The sequence below is a fragment of the Mustela nivalis genome, assembly GCF_964662115.1.
Source record: "Mustela nivalis genome assembly, contig: HAP1_SCAFFOLD_1774, whole genome shotgun sequence".
Taxonomy (NCBI): domain Eukaryota; kingdom Metazoa; phylum Chordata; class Mammalia; order Carnivora; family Mustelidae; genus Mustela; species Mustela nivalis.
Window position 1 is genome coordinate 23,690 of NW_028134890.1, and position 19,950 is coordinate 43,639.

The window sequence follows — 19,950 nt, forward strand, 5'->3', positions numbered from 1 at the left end:
TTGCTGGGGGGGCCTGTGAGGCCACCACGCCCCGGGGAGCCCAGGCCACCCCCCCATCTGCAGGTGTTTGACTCCGTGTCCCTGCAGGACTCCTGACCCCCCGGGGGCTGACAGCCTGGGCTCTGGGGAGGGGGGCGTGCGCGTCCTCGGGTCCCGCTCCTGAGCCGGCGGCCGGTGCCCTGGCCTCCCAGGACACCCTCATGTGCCCCAGGGGCCCCAGGCAGGCTGCCGGGCCACTGGCCTGGGGGCAGCAGGTCCCTAACCTGCCGAGTGGATTCGGGGCACGAACAGCTCCCGCGTGTTCTGCAGCCGCCGTGGAACGCCCGGGAGGCTTCGGGTTTGGGGTGTTATGACAGAGGCAGCGCTGAACGCCCCCGGGGCCTCTGTGGATGCGTGCCGCATCCCTCTCAGGTGTGGGCCCGGAGCAGAGCCGCCAGGCCTCGTCCCGGGATGGCCCTCGCCTGTGGCCACCAGCAGCCACTCTGAGGCCAGGCCGCCCGCACACCGGCCCCGTCCTGCAGCCACCCCACCCCCCGTCTCCAGACCTCTCCATCCCTCCACACGGAGACTCTGTCCCCACGAAGCACGGACTCCCCACGCCCCACCCCTGCCCCGGCTCCCACCCCCTCCTCTGTCCGTGTGGACGGGACTCCTCTGGGCCCTCCTGGGAGTGGGGACCTGCGGGACGGTCCTTCTGGGTCTGGCCGCTCTCGCTGGGGCTGGATCGTGCTCCCATGTGGGGACGGGCCGCGCCGTGCGTGCCCTTCATCGGCTGGTGGCCCCTTCCCCGTGCTGTGAGCGGCTGCTGTGGGCGCCACACGCGGGGATGGTGCATCGGGGGCAAGTCTTGTGTTTGGGTTTTTGAACTCATTTCGATCTTATGCTCTCGGACGCAAAGAGGATAATTTTTATGAAGCTGGATCTGTACATGTTTTACACAAAGTTCTCTGCCGGGAGGTCAGCATCTTTCGTGGACAGATTTGTTACTAAACTTGAACTCTCTCCACAGTCCGGTGTGAGTCGGGACCACCACCCACTCGCCTTCTCCCCTGGGGTCTCTGGGGGCCGAGCGTGGCCGCTGGGTGGACTGGACGGTGGGAGCACCGGGCCTGGGGCACTCCGAGCTCTCAGGAGAGCGAGGCACTTTTCTGACAAGGGCGGCCCATGCTAGACGGAGGCCACCCCGAGCCGGGGGCACAGGGCTCAGGCGTGCTGAACCTCACGCAGGGCAGCCTGAAGTTTTCGTTTTAAATTTATTTGAGAGAGAGAGAACGAGCAGGAAGCAGGCAGAGAGAGAGGGGGAAGCAGGCTCCCCGCCGAGCAGAGAGCCCGATGTGGGGCTCGATCCCAGGACCCCGAGAGCATGACCTGAGCCAGAGGCAGACACTTCACTGACGGAGCCCCCAGGAGCCCCTCTCTGAGGTTTTCTCGCTGCAAACTGGAAGGCCCATGGAGGCTGAGAGCCACCTTGTGGGGCTGCCTGAAGCCACGTTCCATCCACGCACCCCCTCCTAGCAGCAAGGGGTGCACGCGTGGGGGGCAGCCCGTCAACCGTGCCCGGCCCGCCCTCCCGCCCGACCCCAGCCGCCACGGGCGGCGGCACGGAGAGAGGACCAGGGAGCCTTGGTGCCGGGGATCAGTCAGTCTGTATTAACGATTCCACACAACATTAAAACACTGCAAGAAAGTGGGTGTGGTGCACCAGGATTTTTTTTCCCTTTAAAAAAAAAAAATCAGAAATAAAAGCCACTGAACATCCCAAAGGAGATGGGGTAGAACCTGCTAGAGCCACGGACGGCTTCTGCAAACCAGAACCGGTCTTTGCAACGTTTGGCAATGGTTTCCACGGACTGAGAAGGAAGCGGGCCAGGGCCCGACATATGGCTGCTTCTCCGGGGACTCCGTGGCAGGCTGGCTTTTTGTAGGTGTTCTTGGAGGACCAGCGCGACCTTTGGTGGCCTCACCTTGGCCGGGAAACTGCCCCTGGTCCCTCGCCCTCGGGGCAGGCTGACGGCCTCTCCCGGGCCCCCGCGCTCAGTGGGGCCGTGCAGAGCGGGGGGAGCTGCCAGGAGGCCCAGCGCTCGGACACGGACGCCGGAGTCGCAGGCAGGACGCACCTTCCGCCGCCCGCGGTCCACATCCCCCAGGCCAGGGGTCACGCCCCCAGTCACTTAAATCTTGGCCTGGGGGTCACCTGTGGGGAAGGTGCACATTCTAGCTCCTTCCTGGTGTGGGGGAGGGGAGGGGAGGCGCCCCACCTGCCAGCCCCCGGGGACCCCCAGACTCGGTGTGTTGGGGACGGTGCCCTTCACTCTCCCCTATGACGCGGGTCTCGCCCAGGCCCGTGGTGCCAGCTCCGCTGGCTCCGGCTGACGCCGGGCACACGATGTGCTCCTGCGGGACGCGCCCAGGGAAGGCTTGGGCGCTCGAGGTCTACACTAGGGACACGGAGACATTCTCTAGAAGGAGAACAGGAGCTGGAAGGACCCCCACGGTGGGGACGCCCGCCTCCCGGGGCTGAGGTCCGGCCCCTGGGGGGGCAGCTGGGCGGGTGTGGCGGCCGGGGCTGGGGGCGCGCCCACCCTCACCCTCTCTGGGGCTGGTTTACCCCCACCCCTCAGCCCCGGGGGCTCTGACTTGAGTTGGGGTTCACTCCAGGGCTGGGGGTGCCGCTGGCCGTGGGGCTCCCTGACTCTGTTCAACCGCACCTGGGCCACGGGCTGGGGACACGCGGTGAGGCTGAGCGGGACAAGGCCAGTAGGGAGGGGTGGATGGAGACCAGGGCCTCCTGTCCTCGCCGGGGACCCGCGGCCCGAGGACCAGCCCGGAGTGCTGGGAACGCAGGGGAAGGACGGGCTCCAGGGATTAAGGCTTTCCCTGAAGGGGCCCAGACAGGCTTTGCTCGGCCGACCGCCTCCCCGGTCTGGTGTCTCGGGGCGGATCCCTGGGCCCTGGCCTCCCCGCCGCGGACAGCTTCTGCTCTGTCTCCTTGCTCAGCTGGGGATGGTAGGCGGCTGGCTTCCGCCCAGTGAAAGGTGGCCAGGGCATCGGGCCCTCGCAGCATCCCCGTCCAACGGCAGGTTTGGAGACACTGGGCTCCCCAAAACCCCTGGTGCTCCCGGACCGGCCGGAGAGAGCTGGGAGCCGGGGAGCAAGGCTGGACCCTACAGCCTGCGCCCCGGGGAGCCAGCCCGCATGGGGACACATCCCGCCCATCCCCAAACCTTAGCGCTGCTGGGGTCTGGGCCTTGGCACTTGCAGGGCTGGGGGGTGGGGAGCAGGAGCCTTGAGGTCGGCACGAGGCCCTGGCCCCGGCCTGTAAGGGGAGGACCCTCCTGGGGGGGGTACGCAGGGGTGCAAGGGTGGGGCAGGTGGGGGACAGGTGTGCTCGGGCCCTCCCTCCGCCTCCTGCTCCTGGAACCGTCCAGGTCGTCACAGGGGCCAAGCGACTGAAGAAAAGTCGAGGAAGGGCAGGTGAGCGGGTTAGGCATCTTACCCCCGGGGCCCACGGCTGCTTCCGGGACCGGACGCCTTCTGACCTGCGAGGCAGGGCCTCCCCAGGCCGCCCTCCCGTCTGCAAAGTGGTCACGGCCACAGGCAAAAGCGGAAAGCACAACAGAACACAACACGGCTGCCCGGAAGGGCCGAGCACGGACGGTTCGCGCTGCCCACCTCGCCGCGGGCGCTCAAAACGGGCCGCGACACAGGTGGCCGCTGCCGGGAGCCGGGCAGGGGCCTGGAGACCCACCTCCCTGAGGGCTGGGGTCCCCGCGCAGGGCTGGGGGCCACGGCGGGGCTGTCGGGGGCCACGTGCCACGCCGATGCCACGCCGGTGCCACGGCGCAGGGGGACATGAGGCCACGCGGGGCGCGCTGCACGGACAGAGCCCCCCTCCCGGCCCCTACCATCTGGGGGCGCCTTCCCCGTGACGCGGAGCTGCGGGCTCTGGGCTCAGCGGAGAGGAGACGCGGTTCCCGAGCCGTGCGCGGGGCCCTCCGTGCACCCCTGACCTGGGGCGGCTGCGTCGCCGGGTGCCCGTCTTTCCACAAACGGACAATGGTGCGAGGGTCGCCACGCGCCGGGTGTCCGGGGCCACCGCCAGGTCCCCCGTCTCCTTCCCCCACCCGGCCCGGCCACTACCCCGATGGCGGCCCAGAGCCTCCGGACGCCGTCAGCGTGTCACTCGGGCATTTCAGCGGCTCCCCACGGGCCGCGGCTCCCCGGCAGCTCCCCACGGGTCCCAGACAGGACAACGCTGCCGAGCTTGAAGCTCCAGCTAGACCCGGACGCATTTTGCCGCGTCCATGGTGGCGGCTGCTCGCCTCTCTTGGGGACTGAGCGTTTGGGGACTGGAGATGGCTCGCTTGCCGGCGCAGGGAGGGGCGCCCGGGGACGCGGCTACAGGATAATACAGGGCTTCTTGTCCTTAAAGGGGTTCTCGGAGGCGGGGACTCCCACCAGCAGGGGGTCGCTCCGGGCGTGCTGCTCGCAGTAGCTCATGAGCTCCGACGAGGCTTTGGACACCTGCACGTGGGCACAAGGACCAGAGAGGACAGGTCAGACGGGCTGCCCCACGCACGTCCACCGCAGCCGAGGCGGGAACAGCCCAGCGTCCACCCACTGGGACAGATACACCCGGCCTGTCCACCCACACACGGGAGCATCCCCAGCCCTAGCAGGTGCGAGGCCCCCATGTGTTGCCCCAAGGACGGACGACGCGCAGGCCAGACACAGGAGGCCACACGGCGTGTGAGTCCAGCGTCTGACACATCCCGACCAGGCTCCTCTCCGGACGGGACGGGGGCTCGTGGGGGCTGGGGAGGGGACTGTTGATGGGGACGGGCTCCTTTTGGGGAGATGGAATGTTCTGGAACAGGGTGAGGCAGGCAGTGGTTGCGCAGACGAGTGTGTTATCACCGCGGCCAAGAGAGAGACGGAGCCCTCTCTAGGACTCAGACCAAGACTCCATTCCCACCCAAGACAGGAGGGCACAGGAGAAGTCATCCCAGCGTCAGAGGGACCCCAACACCAATTCCTGGGCCTTCCTTTGCTGGGCCCTGAGCTGGCTGGGGGCAGTGACCTGGGCGAGGGAGCGGACACCGGGGGCACTTGCCTCAGGGTCCCCAGAAGAGGAGGGGGCAGGTGCAGAGAGGGCCACTCAGGCCCTGGGAAAGCTGATGGGGGATAGGGGGGCTTCGTCACAGCAGCGGGCACAGCCCAGCCCTGCACCCCACCTTCTAGGGTGCGCATCTGGGGCTGTGGTGGGCACTGTCCCACTCCACTCTCCCTAGCAGTGCTGGGGGCTGGGCACTGGGGTTCAGGGATCCGGGGCCCCTGGGTGGGAACGGTCAGGGGAGCCTGCTTCCCCACGTGCCAGGAGCGGGGGCGACCGGGGAGAACCGGCGGGAGTGAGGACTCTCCTCGGGCTCTGTGGTCTGGGGCCCTGCACCCCTGAAAGCCAGGGCTGCCCAACCTCGTCCCCAGGGCTGCCCCGTCTGCAGGCTGGTCTCGAGGTTCATCCTGGGGACACTCCTACCCACAGAACCTGACAATGGCCACTGTCCCGAGCCCGCAGGCACTCCCAGGGCCGCCGCCGCGAATGAGCTTGGTTTCTAGAGCTGTATTTGGAAAGCAACCCTCCAAAACGACAAAAATAGCCTCCGGACCCTGGAAATAACCGATGCGGTGGCTCAGGCGTGTGGCCCCCCGCTCACACCCCCGCGTCAACAGGAAAGCTCTGCCCAGAGGGCCGGGCCCCCCAGGCCCGCCTCGCTGCCCCTTGCCAGGCCCTGGCCCTGCCGGCTTTTCAGATGCGCCCATGTTTGTGGTTCTGGTCGCCGGTTTGGGGATGGAAAGCCTTAGGCGGGGCCGCAGTGGGAGGGTGGGGCCGCCCTCTCCCTCCTCCGCCTTCAAGGGTGGCAGGACTCCTCCAGCACATCAAACGGGCCCGAATGAATCGCGCTCTCCGCCAGCAAACCGCGGCAACCGCGGCTTTCAAGCCTTTCTCTTTCTTCAGCCAGAAGGAATGCTTTGAATGCTCAGGGCTCTGGAACGTTCAGACCCTCCCGGGAGCTGCCTCCCCAACCCGGGGGGGGGGGGGGCTGCGGGAGCCCCCCACCCCACCCGCGGGGCTGACAGGCAGGTGTCAGTCAGTCTGGGGCTGGGCCGCCGCTGCTGAACTTCCGCGGCAGCAGGACGTTCACTCAGTAGAGTGGCAGGTGCGCAGAGGATCCGTCGGAACAGCCCCGCGCCGCCGGTGTCCGGTTTCACGTGTCCACTTGGCCAGGTCAGAGGGCCCGAGTGGAGATGTCACTGGGAAGGTCATTCTTATAGGAGATTAACATGTGAATGGGTTGACACAGATCAACGTGGGTGGGCCACGTGCCATCAGTTGAAGGCCCCCAGAGGTGACAAAGTCTGCCTCCAGCTGGCCCTGGGGACTTGAGCGGCTGTGTCAACCCTGGCCTGGATCTCCGGTCTGCCCTGCAGATTTTGGACTTGCCGGCCCCCCTGGTCTGTGAGCCAGTTCCTTAAAAAACCCCTGGCTCTCTCAACACCTGTCCTCCTGGCCTGTGCCCTCGGGTGTGATGAAAAGGCACCGTCTTTCTCCCGGGAGAGGCCACACCCGGGCCGCCGGCCCTTTTTGGAAAGACTGAGTCTGCAGAGCTGGGGCCCGACTAGAACAAGCTCTGGTGTGGGTCTCTAGTCCCTGAAGGGTTAAGTGTCTGTGAGCAGGAACTGCTTGTCCTTTTTCTTTTTTTAGCATAAAAAGCAAACACACTTATTTCAAAAAATCCAAACAACGCAGAAGTGAAGAAGAAGCCGGCCCGGAGCCCGGGGTCCTCCCTTCTCTGGGCCGTAGCTCTTGAGGGAAGGACCCCCGGGGCTGGGGGTGGGCTCAGCCTTGCCTCGGGCTCCCCCCGCACAGGCTTTGTATCAGCTGGGTCTTTCCACGGAGGAAACGGAGGCTCAGAGAGGTTGTGGGGGGGCCCGAGGCCGCCCAGCTCGGGGAAAGGCAGGGCCCGCTCTGGGGCAGGGCCCCCAGGGGTCTCCCCGCCCTCCACCCGTCCGCCCAGCTCACCTTGATGCGCTCGATGCCGGCTTCGATGCGCAGCTGCTCCACCAGCTTCCGGGCCTGGGCTACGTTGTTAGTGGCTGACATCGTGGGCCATCAGCGCCGGCCCCGCTGTCCAGAGAGCTGCCGGGGCGAGCAGACGGATGTCAGCTGGCTCGTGAAGCCCCGGCCCCGTGGCCAGAGGACGCCCCCCCCCAACCCAGAAGCCTCCACCTGAGCCCCCGTGCCCATGTCCCCGGGGTGGGGCGGTGGGAGGCCCAGCCGAGGCGTCTCCCTGGCCCCCCTGTGCGAGTGGGGTAAGTGCTCCCCAGATGGGACCACTAAGCCTTTCAGGGCCGTCGACCAAACCCCAGCACTGACACGGGGGTGACTCCGAATGAGGGACTCATGGGGCACGTTCTGTGACCCCTGCCCTGCTCCGTGCCCCGCAGCACCACTGGCACTGGGCAGGGTCGCCGTCTGGGGGCGTCCCAGGCACATCTTCGGCCCCCACCCTTCGATGCCATGACGTCCCAGTTGTGACAGCCACAGATGTGTCCGGACACGGCCCCGGGGGGCTCAGAGTCATCTGGGAGACACCCCGGCTCTGGACCACAGCAGGTCCCCCGGGAGGCCCCGTGTGCTGTGGGTCCCGGTCCGGTTCCCCATCCTTCATCCCGAGGCTCGCTGGCCCGGAGGATGGCCCGCCCTGTCAGAACCCCGCTGAGCGCGGCTGGGCGCAGGGGGAGGCCCGTGGCTCCTGTCTCCGAGGGCCCCTGCCTCCGACTTCCCTCGCCAGGCCCGGCCGTGACTGGGGCCCCCACAGGAGGCCGCCGGGGCGGGAGCGCGGGCTCCTGCTTCCCGCACGGGAGAGGCTTCTGGGGGCGGGAGGGGGGATTCATGTCACCCGTCGACAAGGGAGCCCACTTGGTTTGGCGGGGTTTCCCCGAGCTTTCTGTTGTCCCGGAGAGACCAGGACAAACGCCACAGACGAGGGAGCTGAGCCCAGCAGGAATCCATTCTCCCACATTCTGCAGCTCAGAGGGCTGAGGTCCAGGAGGGGGCAGGGCTGGGCGCCCCCCGCGAGGGTCTGGGGAGGCTCTTCCTCGAGCGGCTGGTGCGGCCCCACCGCTCGACCTCTGCCTGGTCGACCTCTGCCTCACGTGACCTTCTCACCGGGACACCCTCAGCCGTGACCTGCTCTTCCTAACTACCTGCATCTGTAAAGACCCATGCTGAGGTTCTGGTGGACGTGAGTTTGGGGGGACACTATTCACCCCGCGACGCCTTCCTTGAGGGTGGCTCACAGCCTCCACTCACAGCGGGTAAGCGACTGCGGAGAAACCCTCTTCTCGACCCCGAGCAGCCCTTCCGTGAATTCTCCGAGGGCTGCTGCTCAGCAATGGGGGTGCCTGCGGCTTCGATGACCAGGAGGCACCCGGCGGCGCTCGCTCCCCCGCAGCTTCAGGAAGCGGCTGTCACGTCTCAGGGGCTTGGGGCCGGTCGGGGGCCTCCCCCCTGCTCGCCCAGCGGGAAGACCAACCTTTTGCTGCACCAATGACTCTGGCTTTGCTCGTGTTTGAGGGTGACCGAGTTTCCTTCCCAAGTATTTTTATGGATCAATGTTTTCATGACTTTAAAATCTGGAGGTGCCCGTGGACTCCCACGCAGCGGCAGGGAATGACAGATTCCTGTGCCCGGTTCCCCAAGGACGACGTCTCACAAAACCACAAGGCACAGGGACGCGGGCACAGAGGACACGGGCGTCCCTCCGCGCCCCGTCCCCCGCACCCCCCCCGGCCCTGGCGACCACCCATGTGGTTTCCTTCTCCAAACGTCCGTCATTTCAGGAACGGTGCGTAAGTGGAACCGTACGACCATAACCTTCCCGGACCGGCTTTCCCCGACGGGATCACCGTGGGGCACCCAGGAGAGGCGCCCAGACCGCCGTGGGCGTGGCGAGCTCCCTGCAGAGCGGCGGTCCCCCGGGGCGGACGCAGCTCACCTGCGGAAGGTCAAGGTCCCCCGCCCAGAGCCGCGGCAGCCCCGGAAGGTCAGTCTGGCCCAGTTCCCGTTTTGGGGCCCTCACGAGGCAGCTGCCCCAAATTGTGCGCAGACTTCTGCGCAAACCCAAGGGTTTGTCTCTGAGATCAACGCTGAGGGATAGGACTTCGGGTTCAATTTTCAGAGAAGACGCCCAGCTGTCTTCCAGAGTGGCCGGGCCACCCGCGTTCACACCAGCACCGGACGAGCGGCGCGCGCTAAGTTTCGTCATTCAGCTGTGCACCCTTTCCCCGTTGCTTGGCCGGCGAAGATGAGACGTTCCCCGCCGTCTTCCTCTGGGGGCTCTGGCAGAGCGGTTCCGACGGCTGAGCGCGTCCTCCAAGGACACCGGGCCGAGCGCGTCGGGAATCTCGGGATCCCACGACCAGGGGGGCTCCTGGTACCGGGGCGGGGCAGGATCCTGCTCAACCCCCACCATGCCTGGGACACCCCGCCCCCCACCGCCCGGGCACGACCCGCTCAGGGTCTTCAGCGTCCAGGCTGAGGAGGCTCCCGGGGGGCCCGCACGGGTGTCTGTGCAGACACAGGGCCCAGGGTCAGGAGTCGGGGGAGACACTGGGCCAGAAACGAGCGGCAGCCTGTGTCTGTCACGACGCAGCGGGCACGGTCTGCTCGGGGTCGCCGGAGCCAGGGGGCCGCACGCAAGTAAAGGCAGCTTTCAGCCTCCGTGCCTCTGTCTGTCCCTCTGTCCTTCTCCACCCTCCCCCCCTTCCAGTCTAATTATTTATTTAAGTCGTCCCTACACCCACTGTGGGGCTTGAACTCATGGCTCTGAGATCAAGAGTCCCACGCTCTTCGACGGAGCCGGCCAGGTGACCCAGATTTCAGATTTTGAAAACATTTTCTATTTAGCAATAATAATAATAATAATAAAGGGCCACCGATACACACAATACCTCGGGGGGGGGGGTCTCCAGGCAGTTAGACTGAGTGAAAAAAGCCAATCCCAAAGGTCACGGGACGTGCGGTTCCATTTTCCGAACGGATCTCAGATGGCAGAACTGTCGAGACGGGGGACAGTTTCACGGTCCGGGGCGGGTGGTGGGCCTGGGAAGGAGGGGCTCCTCGTGGCCCTGGAAACGTGGACTCCTTGAAGGGGGCAGGAGGCTCACGGCCCGCACGTGTGACAACCTTGCACAGTTCCACACACACGCACACACGCGGGACCGCAGCAACAGAGTAAGGCAGTGGACGGTGTCGTGTGGACGTTCTGGTTGTGATACCGGCCGTACGTCCACAGGAGGCTACCGTGGCAGAAACTGAGCGGGTGACACGTGGACCGTCTCTGCTTTGTTACAACTGCGTGTGAATCCAAAGTGACCTCCGCAGAAGTCTCAGGAGACAGACCCCTCCACGCCGCCTGGCTCCCTGCCCCTTCCGGCAGACATCCAGCTTCCTTCTGGGCCAGAAAAGGCCTGAGTGTGTCTGTTCTGGGAGCACAGAGCCCACGTGTGGGTTTCCAGAAGGCTCTGATTCAGCAGAGAGCTTCAAAGCAGCCACAAAACATCCAGCTCAGGGAAAACGGCCCTTGGTTGGGCTTACAAATACCTAAATTACTCAGCGCTAAATATAGACGCGTTGGGATAAGAAACGGACTGGCCCCGTGGCGTGTTTTCCTTGGAAGGCCCGGGACGCCTGCTGGGCTTCCACACTCAGAAGTGCCCACCGGGATCCCCGCACCCCCGCACCCCTGAGGCCACCCCAGCCTGGGCTCCCTCTGAAGCACGGAGCTCCGCAGTGTGGCTGGCTTCCTGTTCCACGCACGTCCCGAAAGGCTCCCTCTGGGATGGCAGGGGATGTGCACGCCCACGAGTGTGTGCATGCATGTGCGTGTGCAGTGGGTGTGCGTGTATGTGAGCGTGCACACGCGTGTCCAGGTACAGACGTGTGTGCATGTGCACCGCACCCGTGCATGTGTGCCCGAGTGTGCTGAGACGCGGGGACCAGACGCTGGTTGCGTCACCGCCGTGCACGCGGCAGACTCAGCCTTGTCCTGGCGGGGGTCATAGCCCGTCACTGACTCACGGCCCAGCCGTAGCCCCGACACAACAGGCGGAGGCGCTGAGTCAGCCCCGGCACATTCCTCGCTCGGTGCTAGTCCACAAGCAGCACATGACGGCGCCCAACCTGGCCGGACCTGCTCGGGCCCTGGGGGACGGGAGGGAGTGGGCCAGGGGACAGGAGGGTGCCCGGCGCGGGGACAGGAGGGCGCGGGCTGGGCTGTCTGTCCTGGCCCTGACTCCCGGTCCTGCCCCTGCAAGGTGCCCAGGGCACAGCTCGGGGGACGCCCCACCCCTGCTGGGAAGCCATGCCGAGCCTAGGGGCTCCTGTGTGAGAATCTCCCGTGGGCGTGTGTGACAGGAAGGACAGTGGAGGCCTCCCGCCCTGGGGTACGTTGGGAGGCTGTGGCATCACGATGGGGGGGGCACCCCTGGAAGGAACAGATCTGCCCTTACACAGCAGGCTCCGGTGCACACAGGGTCAAACAAGTCATGGGAAGGGGCAGCGTGTCTTCCACGGTGGGCTGCGGACGCGGCCCCATGGGGACACAGAGCGGCGTCTGACGGGGCGTCCCTGACCCCACCCCTCCGTGCCAGGAGCACCCCCGGTCCCGACGGCCGCAGACACCCCCAGACGTCGTCCCGTGTCCCCAGGGAGCTGAGCCAGCCTGGCATGGGAGCCACTGACCGGCCTTGTCCTTCCTTGTCGGGAAGGACATACGCACAGATCCGTGAAGCTGTCCCGGGTGCTTAACCTCAGTCACGGACAAGTTAGGTTCTAGCACGGAAGCAACGGAAAGAACAGAGAAGGCCAGCAGCTCTGATCTTCTGGAAACGGGCAGAACTTCACGACAGTGCTAACTGGACTGGAAACCAAGGCCACCACCGACCCGGCCAAGGCCACGGCAACGCGGACGCTGACGGGCAGCCCCGTAAGGTGTTAATCACACGCGGGCCGGGCCCCCCGGAGGTGCAGCACAAGGACTCACGGAAGCAATTCAGGTAAGAAGTGATTTAACCGATAAAAACCAAAGTGAAGGGGCACCTGGGTGGCTCAGTGGGTTAAGCCTCTGCCTTCGGCTCAGGTCATGGTCTCAGGGTCCTGGGATCAAGCCCCGCATCGGGCTCTCTGCTCGGCGGGGCGCCTGCTTCCCTCTCTCTCTGCCTCTCTGCCTGCTTGTGATCTCTGTCTGTCAAATAAATAAATAAAATCTTAAAAAAAAAGATATGCATGGGTAAAGGCAGACAGAGAACCTCAAAGTGACAAATTTAAGTAGGCTCCGTGCTCGACGCGGGACTCGAACTCATGACCCCGCGATGGCGAGTCCCACGCTCCACCCTCCGAGCCCGCCGGGTGCCCCCGAGGGACAATTTCGTCAGCAATTATTCTCATGACGTCCTTCAGTGAAGGGTGTCCGTGCAGGGACAATCTGCATACAGGGAAATTTGTCCTTTTGGGCACACAGTCGACGAGGTTTCACACACATCCCGTGAGGCCGCCGACACCACCCTCCAGATCCAGCCTCTGTCCCGTCCCCCTGGGACGTGCCCTGTGCTGCTGCGTTTGCAGCCAGCCCCTGCAGCCTCGGTCCAGGAGTCTGCAAACACAGGCCCGCGAGCCGGTCTGGCCTTCCTCCCTCAGCAGATGGCCTGGTGGGTGGCCGTGTCGTGGGGCCCGCGGGCCCGCGGCTCCTGTTCGGGGCTGTGTAGTCGCCCACAGCCCATCCGGGACACAGCGGGGCCTGTTGGCCCTTTCGCCAACCGGGCCACGTCAGGGCACGGGAGACCGTGAAGAATGCCGCGACGCGCTCGTGCCCAGGGTCCGTGGAGCCCGCGCTCCGGGTCCTCCTGGGGGACGCCCGGGCGTGGGACTTCCAGTTGCGCCGGCAGGTGTCAGTTTAACTTTACAAGTTAAATATTTTCCAAGCAGTTTCCAAAGTCACTGCACTTTGAAATAATCCGACAGGGATTGCAAAAATAGTATAGCCCCGTGTGCCCCTCTCCCCCGACGGTGACGTGTCCTACGCGACCACGGGACATCACGAGGTCGAGACGCCAAGGCTGCCTGATGCCCGCTCAGGTGTCCCCAGCCCTCCCGCGGCTCCTTTCTCTGCAGAACGGATTTCTGCCCCGGCCCTTCCCTCCGGGAGGGTCTGGCCCCCATCCCTGACCCAGTGTCCAGCCCCTTCCTCCCGAGCTCCTCAGGTTGCCGGGCCGTCCGCCCGCCTGCAGGCTGGCCCCGCGCTGCCGTGAGCCCCACGGGGCACACGAAGGTTGGAGTAAATGTTTGCTGAGTGGGTGGATGGGCAGATGCACGTGAAAAAGTGTGACCGGTCTGGGCTCCGGTCTGCAAAGCTGCTCGTGTTCATCACGTCGTAAACACGCTCGGCCAGCAGCGGGGGGTGGGGGGGGCAGAGTCTGTTCCTGTTCCGTGCCGTGGACCCCGGGGCCAGACTGTTCTCTGAGATCATTCCCCTGCCCCACCCGCTCAGCGCCAAGAGCACCCCCCACCCCCACTGTGACGGCTGCAGATGTCCCCAGACACTGTCCCATGTCCCCTGGGGCTAGGATCTAAGTCCTTTATGCGAAGAAACTGTAGCTAAGAAAGGCTCATTTGGGCAAAACGTGAAGTTTCTCTGGGACTGAAATGTAATAAATGAAAATAGAAGCTTGTTTCAAAAACGGTTTAATTTTCTTAGCGTCCGACGACCTCCCGTGACGGCAAGTGACCCGGGACGAGCTGCCCCTTGAACTCACCAGCCACTTGCCAGGCAGTGAGGCCGCAGGTGCCGGGGAGGGGCAAAGCAGGAGCGGGAGCCCACGGGACGCGGCAGGCCTGCATTCCGCAGACCTCGAAGCTGTGTGGCTGTGGGGAAGCTACCGCCCCTCTCTGAGCTCCAGCAAACTCTGCAGTGCTCAGAGTGTCAGGCCCTCCCCGGCCGGGCCTGGCACACCTCCAGGTCCCCAAGTTCCAGTGCCAAGGAACAGAGGTGCCCAGAGGCTGGCAGCCATGGAGGAGACCCTCTGGGAGGCACCTGTGCCAACTGCTAACTGTAAACACAGCTGCTAGAGACGGAAGCGAAGCCACGGCGTCCTGCACAGCCCGTGCCCAGCAGAGGTGGCAGGGCCGGTTTGCTGCAAACTATTGAGAAATCCCGCTCCCCACGGAGCTGCTGTCCCGCGGTGGTCACGACCCTCAGATGCCCGGGGGGCCCGGTAGGACAGGTGGGGAGCGTGATCGGAGGCACCGGGGCCTCTGGGGACCCCCAGCCACAAAGCCCTCCTGCGGAGCCCCCAGAGCTGTCAGGTCTCAGGGAGAAATGGGACTGATTTCCTGGCACCTCGTTCCAAGGACAAAGGCAGCCGCCAGCTCCTGAAGGTGCAACAGGCGTGTCTCGATGTGGGTTCACGGGCCAGCTCTGCCCTGACCTGGGTGTCAGCTTCCTCCACTGGAGAATAAGGCAGCTGCGAAAAGCTGAGAAGGGAATCCCTGTTTGTCACCCACTGGTTCTAAGACCCAGATGATCCGCCCTCCTGGCTTCTGCCGACCAAGTCCCTTGGACTTTGAGTAAAGTCCTCTGTCTGCCGATCCTGGCTTACACCACAGCGGGACGCTAACGTGGACAGGCTCGCCTGCTGAGGGCAACCAGGAAGTTGGAGAGAACCCAGGCGCATGGGCTCGAGGGCGCTGGAGGGTTATTAGCAAAGAATTTATAGCTACGGTCTGGGGGAGGAGGGAAGCCCGGGAGTCTGGCTTTTGGGGTCACTTTCCCAGGATGGAAGGTTTGCTAAGAGGCCGAGTGGTGCTGCCATCAGCTTGCAAGGCTGGCGATGCAGAGACTGACCTCTGGGGCCCTGCGAAGGTGAGTGCTGGGCGAACTCCCCCGGTACAGACTGGGAGAGCAGAGCAGTGCAGTCCAAGCAGGAGAAGAACTCGGACAGGGCGACGTGGGGCAACACGGCAGACGCCACGTGGGGTCTTCTTGAACGCATGGCAGCATTTGACGAGACTGCGTTTTAGATGGAATTTAATTTTACTGTCACTTTTACCATGGGTGTCATTACCTTAGCTTTTCCCCAAACAATCATGCAAAATGATGGGGTCCCCGTGATTATCACACACACAGAGGGATATGGGTACACCCTTAAAGCAGCCGCAGCGGAAAGACACATAAACTCAGACCTCGAACCGGACGGAGGTGATCCCAGGTTTCGGGCAGCCCTAAACGCCGGGCATGAGTAAATGGACAGCTTCTCTGGTGGAAAACAGCATCATCTTAGGCTTCAAATGATCTCCACAAACAAGTCGGCAAGGGCAGTGTCTAGCTCCCATCTAGTAATAACCAGGTGTACGAGGAGGTAAGAGCCCACAAACAAAACCCAAGAGGAGTAACAGGCAAGACGAACAGCTCACAGGGGCTCCCGACCCTGGAGCTGGCAGATGCGTTCCAGTAACTGTGTGAATCACGTCCAAGGAGATGAACAGGCGAGACTGGGATTTCAGCAGCCCTGGACGCTACGGAAGAACCGGTGGCCACAAGCGTGACGCCGACGTCGACAGCCCAAGAACTCAGCGGAGAGAACGGCATCGTGAAAGACGACGACGGAGAAAGTCGGTGAGCTGGAGGACGGTTCAGGGAGCACACCCAGGACGAGGCACAGAGACGCAGAGGGGAAAGAAAGACCGAAGAGAAGGGAAGGGCAGAAGGAGGAACACGCGCAACACGCGCACCCGGGGCCCGGGCAGGAGCAGGAGTCATCCCTGAAGCGCTAACAAGAGACCGTTTCTCCAAACTGAGGAGTCAACGAAACACGACTTTCAGCCACAGAGTCAAGAGGTCCTAGAACCTCGGGCAGGATAAACGTCTGAGGCACCGACCGAGAAATAGCCAGGAAGCCGGCGAGAAGGTGCCCCCTGGTGAGTCGTCCGGGAGACACGAAAGGACACTGGAATGGGCGGCCGCTTCCCGAGCACTCTGGGGGCGAAAGCGGAAGACTGGCGACTGGGAATACCGGGACGGCGCGGAGGTGCTGGGAGTTTCACACGTTCCTGAAGGGCGTGCTCAACGGTACAGCCATTGGGGAATGGGTTGGCGGTTTCTTAACAGGTGACCCAGCAATTCTGCTCTTAGGGACCTCCCCAAGACACACAGAAGCAGACGTCCAGCGAAGGACTCGTACGGGATGTTCACGTCTTGACTCACGACAGCCGACGGGACCGTGAGGAAGCAACCGGCGCTAACTGGTGCGGGGAAACAGGATGGCAGGACAGAAACAGCCCACGGCGGACAGCGGCCGCGCGCATGAGGCTCGGAAGTGCTCAGCCCATCGGAAGCCGGACAGCGAAACGCTCTACGTGCCGGGCGATGTGCTGGCGTTCACAGGTGTACGTTCGTCCAAACTCGCCCCGCTGTGTACTGAAGGTCTGTTCCTCTCGCTGACGGTGAATCGCGCCTTAATAAAACCGGTCAATCACAGAGCAAGCAGGAAAACACACACCGCCGGGCGGAAAAGGACCAACAACCGGGTGGACCCCGGGAAGACCCCAGACCCGGTGAAGAGCGCGTTCAGGCCCTCAGGTGCAATGCAGACGCTTCCAGACCCCAGAACAGACAGCCTCCCCGGCAGACCTGCCTCACTCCAGGGGGACGTCTGAGAAACAGGAGCCCTGAGGGGAGGGAGGGATGTGTGAAAGGAGAGAAAAACCCAGGGTAGCACTCGACGCAGTAGCTCGCGGGTTCTCCTGGGAAACGCGACCGGGAGCAGAAGTCCCCGGAAAGGCCCCGGCGCCCCTCGCCCGCTGCCAGCTCCCTGCCCCTCCAGCCAGGTTTTCAGCCGCTGTTCTGTACCTCGACCTTGAACGTTTTAGGGGTGCCCCCCTGTGTCCTGCTATTCTGTTCCAGGGGTCACTTCTCTAGTGTGGAAGCTACACACACGCACTTGCGTCTGGCCCAGGGCCAGAGCGAGAGACCCACTGAGTATTCTTCTTCCGCCATCGGACCCCTGACCCCACTCCCTGGGTGTGGGTGCTGTGTGCCCGGGGCGGGGGGGGGGTCAGTGCTCCTGCCTGTCCCGAGGGCTGCCAGCTCCTTGGGCATGGGGTCCATGTCTTCCTCCAAAATACCCTCTGCTGTGGCCCCTGAATCACCCATCCAGGAGAAAGGGAGGTGGCAGCTGCTGAGGGGCACCGGGGCGGCGCGTGAGGCCCCTCGCTCCTGCTGGTGGCCGGGGGACACTGGCACGTGTGCAGGGTCACGGTGCTTTGTTTTTTTTTTTTTTTTAAAGATTTTATTTATTTATTTGACACAGAGAGATCACAAGTAGGCGGAGAGGCAGGCGGAGGGAGAGGGGGAAGCAGGCTCCCCGCGGAGCAGAGAGCCCGATGCAGGGCTCGATCCCAGGACCCTGGGATCATGACCTGAGCCGAAGGCAGAGGCTTAACCCACGGAGCGCCCCAGGGTCACGTTTTTAAGCAAACATCTTTTACAATGACAAGAAGGAAAAGCCAAGACCTCATCTTGCTGCTGTGGAAACCCAAGCCCGTGCTGTGTTCCTCATCAGAACTAAAGCCAATCAACGGCTTGCCAGACCTCCAGCACGACTGGGAGATTCGTGTTTCCGGAGACTCGAAGATGTTTGCACCTTAATAACCGCTCCGAGACCACGCGGCTGGTGGAGGTCAGACCAGGGTTCGGATGCAATCCCCAGACGAGGACTCACGGGAGACTAGCCCCAGGGGCTGCCCGGCCACACCCCGCCGCACTGTCCGGTCCCCTGCCGTGCCCGCTCCCCCTGCCCCTAGAGCCAAGCTCTGAGGTCCGGGCCAGAGGCCATGACTCCTCCATGGCCCCGTGTACTTGGCAGACTCCTTGGGGAGTAGGACCTACGGCGCTCCCAGGTCTGAGGCTCTACAGGTCGAGGTGCTCGGCACCCACACTGGTCCAGGAGACTCCAGGCCGCTTCGTCCGTTGTGGAAGGACAGGCCGCTGTCTGTGCTACAGAACACGGCAGATGTCGGGGGCCTGGGGTGCTGGGAGGCTCCGAGAGAACCCTGAGTAGGTGTTAATGACAAAATGTCTTAGCTTTTGTGCTTCCGGTCCAGCGGCCTGTAGGCGAAGCCGGGACTCTGAGTCCTGGGAATGTTTCCCCGCGGATGAGAGCGCGCTCCCCTGCCAGCTTCCCACAGCGCTGCCCGGGGGAGTTGGGGAAATCCCTGCACTGCTTGGAAGCCTTGTCACCTTGGCACCCCAGGGAGGAGCCCCGAGAGGGCTTCCCAGTATCGGATTTCTGTCTCCCCGGCTCCCCGACGCGGCTGGGTGGGCTGCGGCTTCCGTCTCGGTGAGTCAGACGGAGGAGCGGGTGCTCTGAGAGGTCACCGGGGCCCTGCGTCGCGCCGGGGTGCTCAGCGGGACTGCGTCTGGACCGCCCACAGGGGGACTCACGGCAAGCAGGGACCCGAGACCGCCCCCAACCACGAGGGTGCACAGGCCGGACCTCGGGGCGGTGGCGTGCAGAGCCAAGGTGCAGACGGGGTCCTGCGGGGCTCCCTGCCTTCCCGGCACACGCCCGGGCTGCGGTCCCCTGCAGGGAGCGGGTGCAGCCCCTGGGCTCAGCCCGGGTGCTGGCTCCGCCCTTGGAGGTGTTTTCCCGCTGCACAGGAAGCAAAGACAGCCAGACAAAAATGCCTGCGATCCCTCCGAATTCCGCACATAGCTCTCATAGCTGGGGAGGGCGCCACTCCCAGCCCGCTCCCGGAGCCCGCACCCCAGCACCCCAGCGGCCCGGGCCTGCTCTTTACCAGAAGAGGAAGAATGTGATGCCAGTGGAGGCTTCTGAAAGTTGGCCGGCTGGGCTGCGTAGCAGGAAAAGAATGTGAAAAATGTGCCTGGCGGGGCAGTGGCAGGAGGGAAGGGCCTTCCAGGAGAGGCTTGGAGAGGCTCGTGGGCTCTGGGCTCTGGCGGCCTGAAGGACCCTTCCTGGCCCAACCCCCCAACCCTGTTTAAAAGGAGGGAGGTCTGGGCTGCGCAACCCTCCCGTGTCTCCTGCACAGACCTCCTTCTGTGAGCAGCAGGGGCCGCTGACCTGGGACAAGATGCGTCAACAAGCCGGACCTCAGACAGGGAGGGCTCCCCAGCGAGTGCTCCCCCCAGGCTGCCTCCGTCACGGCAGCTCTGGGCAGCCCTCCTCAGAGCCAGGGGCTGTGTGTGCCTGCTGGAGAGATGGAACAGGGTGGGGGGCATCCGTCCATGATGGCCCCCAGTGACCACGCAGGATTCCTGGGCCTTCAGTGTGGCTGGGACCCAAGCAGAAGACCCGGTCTCCCTCCGGGGAGAGGCCCTGCCCTGTGGCAGCTGCAGCTTCAAGAGAGGGAGATTGCCCTTGGCCTGCCTGATTCAGTTAGGGGAGCCCTTAAAAGGGAGGAGAAACGATTGCCTTTTCAAGATTTTACTTATTTATTTGTGAGAAAGGGCGAGAGCTCATGTCGGGGTTAGCGGCAGGCAGAGGAGAAGCAGGAGGCCTGATGGAGGACTCGGTCCCGGAGGCCTGGGATCGTGCTTCGCGCACGGAGCCACCCAGACGTCCCAAGGAGGAGAGACGATCTGAGGCTTGAAAGGGATGTGGCGCAGAGAGATCTGTGTTGCCGGCTTTGAAGATGGAGAGCCTGGGGCAGGGCATGGGGGTGGCCGCGAGGGGCTGACAGCCGGCAGGAAACGGGACCCCAGCCCTGCAGGGGCACAGGCCTGCCTTCCGGAGCACTGTGAATGGGCACAGACGACCCCAAGCTCCGGAGGAGACATTCTGACCGGCCCGGTGACACCCCGCGCCGGGAAA

At 64.2% G+C, this 19,950-nt stretch overlaps 1 protein-coding gene and 1 long non-coding RNA gene across 2 annotated transcripts in view; both read right to left on the bottom strand.

The window, feature by feature from the left end:
- Window positions 1-1,627: 1,627 nt before the first annotated feature.
- Window positions 1,628-19,950, bottom strand: part of GNG7 (G protein subunit gamma 7) — a 61,915-nt gene continuing 43,592 nt past the window's right edge. Inside the window, exons 2-3 of the mRNA XM_082750733.1 lie at window positions 7,082-7,198; window positions 1,628-4,524 (exon numbers count right to left, since the gene is read on the bottom strand). Of these exons, the coding sequence (XP_082606859.1) occupies window positions 4,399-4,524; window positions 7,082-7,162 (207 nt within the window). The 5' untranslated portion in view covers window positions 7,163-7,198 and the 3' untranslated portion in view covers window positions 1,628-4,398. The remainder of the gene's footprint in view (window positions 4,525-7,081; window positions 7,199-19,950) is intronic.
- Window positions 17,380-19,667, bottom strand: LOC309858036. Its single transcript, XR_014308017.1, has 2 exons — window positions 18,357-19,667; window positions 17,380-18,169 (listed from the first exon to the last, which is right to left on the bottom strand). It is a non-coding gene; the product is annotated as an uncharacterized lncRNA (long non-coding RNA).